Source organism: Saccopteryx leptura, chromosome 3, assembly GCF_036850995.1.
Source record: "Saccopteryx leptura isolate mSacLep1 chromosome 3, mSacLep1_pri_phased_curated, whole genome shotgun sequence".
In the NCBI taxonomy this organism is placed as follows: domain Eukaryota; kingdom Metazoa; phylum Chordata; class Mammalia; order Chiroptera; family Emballonuridae; genus Saccopteryx; species Saccopteryx leptura.
The window spans coordinates 241,099,068-241,110,291 of record NC_089505.1 but is presented as its reverse complement, the minus strand read 5'-3'; the positions used below and the strand labels follow the sequence as shown (position 1 = coordinate 241,110,291).

Genomic DNA, 11,224 nt, shown 5'->3' with positions numbered 1-11,224 from the left:
GAGAACAGGAAGGAACCAAGGATGGCACTAAGATTTTTTGGCTTTAAGCAACAGATTAGATATTGAAGTCATTCCTTAAGATAGTGAATATGCCTGACCAGGTGGTGGCGCAGTGGATAGAGCGTCGGACTGGGATGCAGAGGACCCAGGTTCAAGACCCCAAGGTAGCCAGCTTGAGCACAGGCTCATCTGGTTTGAGCAACCAGCTTGGACCCATCCCTCTCTCTGACTCTTTCTCTGTCTCTGTTAAAAAAAAAATAAAAAAGATAGTGAATACTGCAGAAAAGATTTAGAGAACTTGATGCATTCAATATGGACTGTTGAGTTTCAGATACTTTGGGAAATCAATTCAACTGTAATGACCAATAAATAATAAAATAAATCATGTCACTCTGAGGGTGAAATCCTTCCAAGGGCTCACCATTTTAAGGGTACAAATTCTGAATTTCTTAACAAGACAAAATTAATTTACCTTTTTTTGGTTCCATCTCTGCCACCTAGCCCCACCCATGGTTGTCCATCGTGAACTCAGTTTTAGTTCCTCAAAGGGGTAATGCTCTCTGTCATCTCAGGGACTTTGTGCCTGCCGCCTGTCCTGTTGTAATTGGTAGTTACACAGACACTAACAGAACAAGGACTATAGGCTGAACACAGGAGGTCACCAGGGCTGAAAACCCCAGGTACCTAACAACGGCAAAACTGGCAAGACAAGAATCTTGCCCTCAGGTTGGTCTTTCCTTTCCTGGTATATTTCTAGTCTTGCAGAATAAAAATTCCTGTAGCAGAAGAATAAACAAGGGGGCCAGAGAATAGCCCCAGCAGGAGAATGTGTAACTTTTGTCAACTGTACTAAAATCTATTTTATACTTTCTACAGACATAAAGATGGATTGAAATACTACCACTAATGTATCTTATATAATTTGCTTTTGCCTTTTCTCCAAGGATACTTGGCTAAGAAATTGTTTTGCAGAATTAGACAGTATGATTGATCACTCATAAAATCCAGGAGTAGACCAGATGTCCTGATATCAATCAAGAGATTTCTGGGACAGTACAACCTGACCGGATAATCTGAAGGGACACTTGTCAAAATCTTTGAAGACAATCCTGAAAAAAGTTCACTGTCTCCATCCTTGCTTGGCTAATCACATAGGTTATGATTTTAACTGTTACCAACCACCCTGAAATCATTATAAAAGGCCCAGCCTAAAAAGCGGTGTTAAGAAGGCTATTTGCCTTCTCAGATTGCTGGCCATCTGATCAAAAGGGCGTTGTCCCAATTTAATCCTTGTCTCTGCTTACTAAATGTGCATGTGACAGGAAGCATGATTTTCCCGTTGCAGTCTCAGGACCTATTTTATTTTCCTTGCATTCCACAAAGAGTGAAAGCTAGGTAAGGTAACTGGATAAAACGGTGGGCTAAAGACAACCTCATCCACGCCCTTGCTGAGTTACAGTATAATGGTGTAGTTAGACACTAATCCAATAACTACACAGATAACTAAAAATTAAGTTAAGCACTAAAATTGCAAATCATACAAGAGCTGTGAACAGAAGGTACCTATTAAGAAGGTAATGGATCAAAGCCCATAATAGGGATATGCCCTAGGGAAGACTCGCCTGAGAAAGTGAAGATTGAGTTGATTCAAAGAAGGAGCAAAGCTTTCTAGGATGCTTGTATAAGGGCATAACTTGGTATATTATTACAGCGAATTAGAGAAATAGTCACTTTTCTTAAAGGTACAAGCAAAGTTAACGACTAGAGAAGGGAAAAATATTGCTATTTTGACCCACAGCCGCTGCCATAGGGCCGTAGACTGCCGCGATTTCATCGCACTGGTTAGTGGGAGTTGTAGTCTCTACCTGCATGAGCGGACATGGCGGCCTCTACTGCAAGCTGCTGTGGAACAGCAATGATCCTGACCCGGGGCGTTGGGGCCGCCAGGGCGCTGCTCCCCGCGCCGACCTCTGTTGCCTGCTGTAAGTGGAGCGCGGCCTAACGCCAGGGCACAGAAGAGGCCCATGGCCAGGCTGGCGGTGGGCGAGCCTGGAAGCCCAGGGCGACCTCGGCGGAGGCCCCTCGTGGGACCGCGAGCCGCGGGAGGTTGCAGGGTTCCCCGGGAGCTCCGGGCGGGCCCGAGCAGTCCGGACCTCTATTGTCTGTCCCCGCAGGGGCCCAAGCGGGGCCGGGCCGGCAGCAGAGCAGTGGACCTTCCCAGTCCGGCGGGTTCCAGCCGCCCCCCAAGCCAGTCATCGTGGACAAGCGCCTCTCCCAGCGCCGGGAAACCAGGTGAGGCCGGGACAGCGCCGATTCTGCGCCTGGGGTGGGGTGGGGTGGCGGTGGGGGGTCTGCGCTCGCGCACCTGTGCTCGCCTCAGGTCTCGTTTCTGGAGTGGGGCTGGGACTCCGCTGCACCCTCTCGGCTGCGGAGTCGGTGAGCCCGCGTCTGTGCAGCGCGCCCAACTCAGGCTTGTCCTCGCCTCTCCGCAGCGGGGCCGAACTCTCTGCAGTCTTTCTAAATCAGAAGTTCAAGTAGGGATTCCCCACGTTTGAAGCTCTTTCCACCGGCGTTTGGCCTCTAACAGGAGTTTTTCTCCGAAGCGTGTCTTACTTTACCAGATTACGTTCTGGTCTTTCCTCGCCTGGGTGGAAGTGGATTAGCCAGGCTCGCCGTGGTTTAGTTTCCTGGCAAATGAGGGACAGCGGTAAAAATTTCTGCTACTTGGGATTTGAAATTTGTTCAAAACGCTGGTAGTAACTTTAAAGACTGGTAGTAACTTTGGAGATGCGTGTAAATTTCGATGATTTAGGATTTGCAGAAAGTGTTTCTGTAGACCTAATTAAAAAGCCATTTTGGGGGAGGGAAGCTCGGTGGGGTTACATTACAGGCTTTCTCTGAAGGGGCTCTAGGTTGTTGTTTGGATTATGTGTGTATTTGTCTACGTGTGTTTAACATTTCAACTGTTCTGTGGTTCTGAGTTGAAATAAAGTTGAGTTTATGGAACTTGAAATTAAATTTTTTTAAGGGGGAAAAGGAATATCTCCCCTGAATCACAGCATTTTAATGTAATTCATTAAAACGGGATGTAAATTGTATAACTATTTGGAAAACAATTTAACACAATTTAGTAAGTTTGAGGTTGTTTATACTTTTCTACCTAGAAGGGTATAAAACTTAAAGAATAAGTACAAGAAGATGTTGTTGTGAGTCAGGGGCGCAGAGAGAGAGATCAGCAGACTGAATCATCAAGGACTAGCAAAGGACCACCGCTCGCTCAGGCAAATGGCCCTGACTTCATGCAGTGTCCTAATTTTATTCACAAGACTTCAAAAAGCTTGTTTACTGAGAAATTGGCATAACATCAAGAGTAACTTTTACTTAAAGATACATAGAGTGCACCTGCAAGATAGCTTAGTAACAACGTAATATCAGAAGGCATTAATTGCTATTGCTTCTATGGATCCCACAACATTCCTCTCCTTATCTTAAGGGATAAGGAAAGTACAGAAATCTTATGAGAATGTTTTACTCAGAAAAGCCCAGCAACTGCCTTCAGTCACATAGACTTGTTTCAGTGACTCGCCTTCAAGTCACAAAACAATTCTCTTAGCAAAACATTCTTTTCTTGTTGGCTGTGTTCCCATCCAAGGCCATGCAATGGATTATTCCACTACAAGAAGATATGTACAAGATTGCAAACAGAGGTATTGTGTGTAACAAAAATTAAGAAGCTGAGTAGATAGCCACCAGTGGGTGGACTATTATACAGTAGTGAAAAATGAATGAGTGAAAGCTAATAAGGTGAACTTCACAAATATATGTGTAAGAAAGCAACCTGCAGAAGAATTGATATACGTAGTATGATAGCATTCTTCCAGGCATACAAGCGTATATAAAGTATAAAAAAATGTACAGGGTAAATATTTTCTTTCACAGAGCAGTCAAACCAACCTAGCTTTCCCAATAACTCTGCAGCTCTTAATGTGCCGCCTGATGTGGCAAAATAAGATCCCATCATCACCTCTGTAATGTTTTTACCCAAAATATTAACTTTGGTCTAGGCATGTGGGAATAATAAATCCAAATTCAAGGAATGGTCTGTAAGACTTTGAGTCTTCAAAAAAGTTAGTGTTATAAAATTACAAAGATGGGGAATAGTTCTTGTTTAAGAGACTGAAGAGACTAACAGCCAGATACAGTTTGCAACAAACAGCTCTAAGAGACCTTTTCCAGGACATTTAGATATGTTTAAATACAAACTATAAATCAGATTATATTATTGATGAAGTTCTTAGGTATTATAAAAGGATCATGATGAATGTAGGAAAATGTGCTTCTTTTTTTTTTTTTTTCTTTTGTATTTTTCTGAAGTGAGAAGAGGGGAGGCAAAGAGACAGACTCCCGCATGTGCCTGACCAGGATCCACCCGGCGCGCCCACCAGGGGGTGATGCTCGGCCCATCTGGGGCATTGCTCCATTGCAACCGGAGCGAGTCTAGCACCTGAAGCAGAGGCCATGGAGCCATCCTTAGTGCCCGGGGCCAACTTTGCTCCCATGGAGCTTTGGCTGCAGTAGAAGAGAGGATAGAGAGGAAGGAGAGGGGGGAAGGGTGGAGAAGTAGATGGATGCTTTTCCTGTGTGCCCTGGCTGGAAATCGAACCCGGGACTTGCACACGCCAGGCCAGTGCTCTCCCACCGAGTCAGCTAGCCAGGGCTTTGTGCTTATTCTTAGCAGACACCTTCTAAAGTATTGGGTGATGAAATGCCTTGTCATTTTTGAATAGTTCAGGAAAAAAGTGAATGGTATATGTAAAGCAAACATGGCAGAATGTTGGCAGTAGGTGAAACTAGGTGAAGTAGTATATTGGGTGTTGTATTACTATTTCAACTTTTGGTAGGTTTGAAAATTGTCAAAGGGAATTGAAAAAGGAAGAAATTCATAGGCATGATCTATCACCAAATTTAGCTAGTTACATCATAGTCATTATAGAGGTAGAGAGGGGTACACAGGGGCTTTAACCATATTGATAACTTATTTCTTGAGATGAGTAATAGGGACATGAATTTACATTGTAATGCCATTTACCCTTTTCTCTAGATGATTTTTATTTTTAACCAGTGAGACAGAGACAGGAAGGAAAGAGATGAGAAGCATCAACACAAAGTTGAGTTACATTAATTGTTCCTTGATTGCTTCTCATAGGTGCCTTGACAGGGGGAGGGGGAGCTCCAGCCGAGCCAGTGACCTTTGGGCTCAAGCCCACGACCATGGGGTCATGTCTATGATCCCACCCTCAAGCTGGGGAGCTCGCGCTCAAGCTGTCAACCTCGGGGTTTTGAACCTGGGTCCTTAGCGTCCCAGGTTGATGCTCTAGCCACTGCACCAATGCCTGGTCAGGCTCTATTAAATACTTTATAATCAGTTTAAAGTCCGTTAAATAGACCAGGAAGATTATTTTTAAAGTCCGTTTGGAATCAGTGAGATGTATGTTTATATCTTTTCCAACATAATTTATTATAACGTACAGCTCAACATGAGGCCTGTGGTATGGTCACAGTCTTTGGAGTCTGATATTTAAATTTTGACTTGATAAGTTTACAGCTAATATAATAAGTTAATTAGTTATCCTCTCTAAGCTTCGTTTTCTTCATCTGTAAAAGGAGATAATGACACCAAACCCACCTGGTTGTTGTAAGGATTGAATTATGCTACAGATATTTAATAAAGCCTTTACACAATGCCAGGTGAGTACTCAGGATTATTAGCTGTTTTCATAAGCACTGACAACAGTTTTAAAAACAAGATCAAGTTTTCTTATTTAGAGAAGGAACAATAAAAAACTTCAAAGTCATAATCTAACTTTCCATCTCTAAAGCTTGCTTTTATTTATTTTTTTCCTTATAGGTTCTTGAGTCCTGAATTTATTCCTCCAAGAGGAAGAACAGATCCTATGAAATTTTACATAGAAAGAAAAGATATGTTAGAAAGAAGAAAAGTACTCCACATTCCAGAGTTCTATGTTGGTCAGTAAGAGCTGGATGATTTTATTATTAGTGGCTGGAGGGTTAGTTTTCTTGGTATTGATGGTGGACGGTTAGTTTTCTTGACATAGAGAAGATTGCTTTTCATATATCTGGGTTTTGCCCATATGAGGTACTTACTTCTAATATTATACTAAAATCTTTAGGAAGTTACAAAGTTACTTGGAAATGCTATTTATTGTTTGTTTCTGCATCTTATGTAAAAGTTCGGTTCACTTTTGAATTTGTAGGAAGCATTCTTCGTGTTACTACTGCCGACCCATATGCCAATGGGAAAACCAGCCAGTTTCTGGGCATTTGCATCCAGAGATCAGGAAAAGGACTCGGAGCTACTTTTATCCTTAGAAATACTATTGAAGGACAAGGTAGGCTCCATTTTGTTATTTTGATTTTCTGAAAAATGTTATCCCAGGATTTTTTGTTGTCTGCATCCTGGGATAAGATATCTGTAACTTGAAAGTGCAAGGGGGATAGTTCAATCTCCAAAAAGTGTATCACAATTTTGTCTGTTTCTCCATCTCCATGGCTACCACCCTTGTCTTGCCACTACCTCCTCCTGTGTGCAGCTGTGCAGTGTCACTGGCTTACCAGGTTCCTCTGCGTAGGCACTTTTCTGGTTTTTCAAACGTTAACTTTGTTAAGACCCCAGGGCCTTTGCATTTCCCATTCTTTCTGTCTGGAGCATTCTTGGCCCTGTATAATATCAGTTTAGATGTCATCTTTTCAGAGAGGCTTTCCCTGACCTTATCACAATGCCATCACCCTGTACTTTTCCACTATATGAAATTACCTTGTTGGTTTGCTTATTTATTTTTTGTCAGACACTAGAATGTAAGCTTTATGAGAGGAGAAGGATCTTACCTGTTTGGGTTTTGCTATAGGCACAGCTCCTAAATCAGCTCCTGAACCAGAATAGTATAGTACATGTTAGATTAAACTCTAGATGTTAACATAGATCATCTGTTTTACCATTTATATTTCTTTTGGGATTATTCCAGGAAACTTCAGAATACACTCTTGCCTTTAAGCATTGCATGATACATATGGTATACATTAAACTATTACTTGTAGCATCTTGAAACGCTCAAAGCTGTTTTTAGCTTGCCCCTTTGGAAGGCTCCAGAGTGTTAAAAAAAACAACAACTAGGCCATCTTTAAGAGGGCTTCCAAACCAAAGTTAGGATTTAAGAATGTACTTATTCTTTTTTGCATCATTAATCCTGCTGCTCTTAATGTAGAAGATAGAGCTTTATAAGAACAAGAGGGAAATAAACTACATGGCAGTGTGAAGAATTTACTCAAATTTTATCCAAGTTAATACTATCACAGTTGAAGAGATGTTGACTCAATATATTTGTAGAAGACATCCTTCTTTTGACTTTATTGTTCCAATTCATATTTTCTTAATTTTTTTCTATATGTATTTTAATTTATTTCTATTTCTTTCCATCATCTTCATTTTAAAGATTCAAATTTGTGTCGCATTTTCTATGAGCAAAACCCTGTGCCAATTCCTTGAAACAGCTTTTACTATCATGGGAGGCTTCTTCAGGAATCTGAATTTAGATTGTAAAAATATGTTTTCTTCTCTTCTCAGGAGTTGAGATTTGCTTTGAACTTTATAATCCTAGAATCCAGGAGATCCAAGTGGTCAAATTGGAGAAACGGCTGGATGACAGCCTGCTATACTTACGAGATGCCCTTCCTGTGTACAGCACTTTTGATATTAATATGAAGCCAGAGGTACTAGAATCTAACCAAGAAGTTCCTGTGAATCAGGTATAACTTGTACATTTGGAACTGAAAGTTCCAGTATAAAATAAGAGTCATTTTAATGAAAACTTTTAGAGGAATTTTGCTTATGACTATCAACCTACTTTATCCCTTTTTTTTTTTAATCTTTCTTAGCTGAAAGTGAAAATGAAGCCTAAGCCCTGGTCCAAGCGCTGGGAGCGGCCGAGGTTTAACGTTAAAGGAATCAGGTTTGATCTTTGTTTGACTGAAGAGCAATTGAAAGAAGCTCAGAAGTGGAGTCAGCCATGGCTTGAGTTTGATATGATGAGGGAATATGATACTTCAACAATTGAAGCTGCAATATGGGATGAAATTGAAGCATCGAAAAAGTCTTGATCTGAAAATGAAAATGTATTTAGTGCCTTGCAGCAGATATACTGGCTCTCAGAGGGTTTTCTTAGAGACCAATTTGATTTCATATATAAGGACATAGTTACTAAATCAACTAAGCATTCATTATTTTATGAGTACTGTTTAAAAAACAATTAGCACATCAGTTCATTACTTTCAAAGGAGAAATACGCATGCCAGGGAACCAGTGTTTGTTCTGTTACTGGAGGCAAAGCTAGAAAAGAGTCAAACCACCATGGAATCCCCATAGTTAAGCCTGAAATCTGAACACAGAAGTAGGAAGTAACCCTGACCGTCAGGGTCTGCCCCATCAGGCAGGCACAGCCCCACCCCACAGCCCCGGCCAGGATTACAGGCAGAATGTGGTGTCCCTTTGGGTAGGATGTCACCAGATTTTCCCATCCCCACTCACCTTGTGCCCAGTTCTTCCAGTGAAGCAAGCTGGAGCAAGGGCACGGCCAGGGCCCAGGCAGGACAAGTTGCTCTGCCTTTTGGAGCACTACAGCACAGTGCTCCCGAGGGCACAGTCACCTTGGGAGGCACTGGGCACAGAGCACAGAGGGTGGAAAAGAAGGAATCTGACCCAACTCCCCTGGGCCTTCCAAGCCTCCTCCCCACTCACCAGTCCCCCTGAACCAGCCTCGGGAGCCAGGCCAGGAGGCCACAGTGGTGGGGTCATGGCCAGGTCTCCATGTCCATCACCCTTGGAAAAGACCTAAATCAGTTTCTAAAACCTAAATCGGACTATGTCTTTTCCCTGCTTAAAGTGCTTCCAGAGTTTCCATCCCCTGTGGAAATAGACTCAAACCCTGATTGACCTGGTAGCCAAGGCCATATCAGCCCTGACCCAGTGCTGTGTCTGTGTAGTTGGGGCTGATGAACATTTTCATTATAACCAGCAGTAAATGTTTATGTTCCTCACGCTCCATTTAAAAGGCAGGAAATGTGTCATGCATTTTAGAATGATGTGCTGATGTCAGAGAAGCAGGACAATGCAGTGGTTCAGACCTGGGCTTAGGCCAGACTGCCTGAGTTGCAGTCTTGGTTTCCCCATGCTGTGTGGCCGTGAGGAAGTTACCTAACCTCCCTGTGCCTTGGTGCTCTGACATACAAAATGGGGGCTAAGTCTCTACCTCACAGGACTATGAAAATTAATGGGTGTTTGGAAATGCTTAGGAGAATGGTACCTAGTAAGCACGTGTTGAGTATTAATAAATCTATGTACTTATTAAATTAATAAATAAATACAAACACAGCCTTGACTTCCCAAGTTATATTTGATTGTATTTAGCCCTAAACTTCCCAAGCTGTTTTCCACTGCCCCTCCCCACACAGAGACCCCCTCCCCTGCTCGTTTTGTCCTATTCTAGAAAGGAAACCTTTAGTGCTGCGTCTGAGGGACACAGACATCTGCAAACTTGATCTTTCCCTTCCCTAATTCACAGCCAGGCTCCCACATTGGTCCACCTATCTCTTGGGTTGCTCTCAAACATTTGGTTAAACAGAGATTAAGTTCACTTCTCCGTTGTCAGCAGGAGGAGCATGGATCCCATTCCTGAATACACTGCCACTGCTGTTACCACACTGACAACCATGCTCTCTCCTTTGGTGACCCATAGATGGCACCATTTCCTCTGGCTGGGCACAGAGGGAACTTCCATGGTTTAATGTTTTTAGTCAGTCTGGTCCTTGAAATGCTGGAGGGCTGGATAGTAGGTAGTTATATTAGAGCCCTGGTCCTCCAGAGACTCCAGATGTCCTCAATAAGTGGAGCTAGTCATCCTAGTCATCTCATCCCTGCCCCTCACTCCCTGGGCCAGGGCTCCTGAGACCAGGAAATGTGTCAAGTTGCCAGATTCTCTGAACAGAGAGAGATGGGTGATGACTTCATGGAAGGGATACAACTGGGGACCTCGTCCCCAAGAAGCTGAGGCAGATGATCAGTCTTGGTCATCAGGACCTAAGCGGAGTGGAGGTGGCCTCTCTCCCACCAGCCAGTGACTGTCAAATACACTAAGCCCTGACAAATTCAGTCCTGAGAGTCTAACTTCTAGAAATGCTAGGAGACCCTCAAAAAAGGAGTCAGGCAGTAGTGGGGCTCCATGTGTCCCCCTCCACCATGCTTGTTCTTGCCAAGGTCATGGTGAAATGACCCTTTTGTTTCTGTTATGGTTCAAATGTTTATATCCCCCCAAAATCATATGTTGAAATCCTATGGGGTGATATTAGGAGTGGGGCCTTTGGGCAGTGTTTAGGTCATGAGGGTGGAGTCTTCATGAGTAAGATTAGTGCTCTTATAAGAAGAAATAGAGAGATGGTTTCCCTCTTAACTGGGTAAGAACACACACACAAATGGCTTCCTATAAACCAGGAAGATGGCCTTTGCCAGAGCCCAACCATCCTGGAACCCTGATCGCTGACTTCCAGGCTCCAGAACTGTGAGAAATAAATGTTTGTTGTACAGGGGATCCTTGAGTTACGACACAGTTCAGTTCCTAGGACAGTGACATATACTGAATTTTGGTGTAAGTTGAAACACACCCTAGCCTAACAGTTGTAAAGTCATAATCTAGAACATAAAAACAACTAAACCACAGAAAAAGGAAAAGGACATAGACTGTACTGTACACTATACTGTAGTAACAGAAAAAATGACAATGATTGTAAAAAAAATCCTTTATTCTTGTGGTTGGCTTGCCCGCTGGAAGAGACATTGCAAGGTGGGAGAGAGTGACCTATTGGGAGGAGGAAGCTGGAGAGGCAGGAGAACCTGCAGAAAGTGCTGGAGACACTGGGTCAGGTGAATCAGGACTGCCTAAGGACCATGCAGGAGACGCTGGGGATGATTCTACCTGTACTGCAGGTGTTTCATGTCGAGAAACAGCTGATGTAGAGGGTACAGGATCTGCTGCAGGCCTCTACCTTCTTAAAGAATTGTTCCAGGCTAGTCTGGAAGGTTGGTGATCTCTTCCAAAACCTGCCTATAGCATTGCAAGGCATCCATAACAGCTCTGTAGACCAGGGGTCCCCAAAC

At 43.0% G+C, this 11,224-nt stretch overlaps 1 protein-coding gene across 1 annotated transcript; it reads left to right on the top strand.

Annotated features, from left to right (window-relative positions):
• The first annotated feature begins 1,864 nt into the window (after positions 1-1,864).
• On the top strand, positions 1,865-9,445 carry MRPL19 (mitochondrial ribosomal protein L19). The gene is made up of 6 exons (XM_066377891.1): positions 1,865-1,982; positions 2,175-2,292; positions 5,909-6,027; positions 6,276-6,410; positions 7,643-7,824; positions 7,954-9,445. The coding sequence occupies exons 1-6, from the start codon at positions 1,880-1,882 to the stop codon at positions 8,173-8,175; spliced, it is 879 nt and encodes a 292-aa protein (XP_066233988.1). The 5' UTR covers positions 1,865-1,879; the 3' UTR covers positions 8,176-9,445.
• Positions 9,446-11,224: the final 1,779 nt, after the last annotated feature.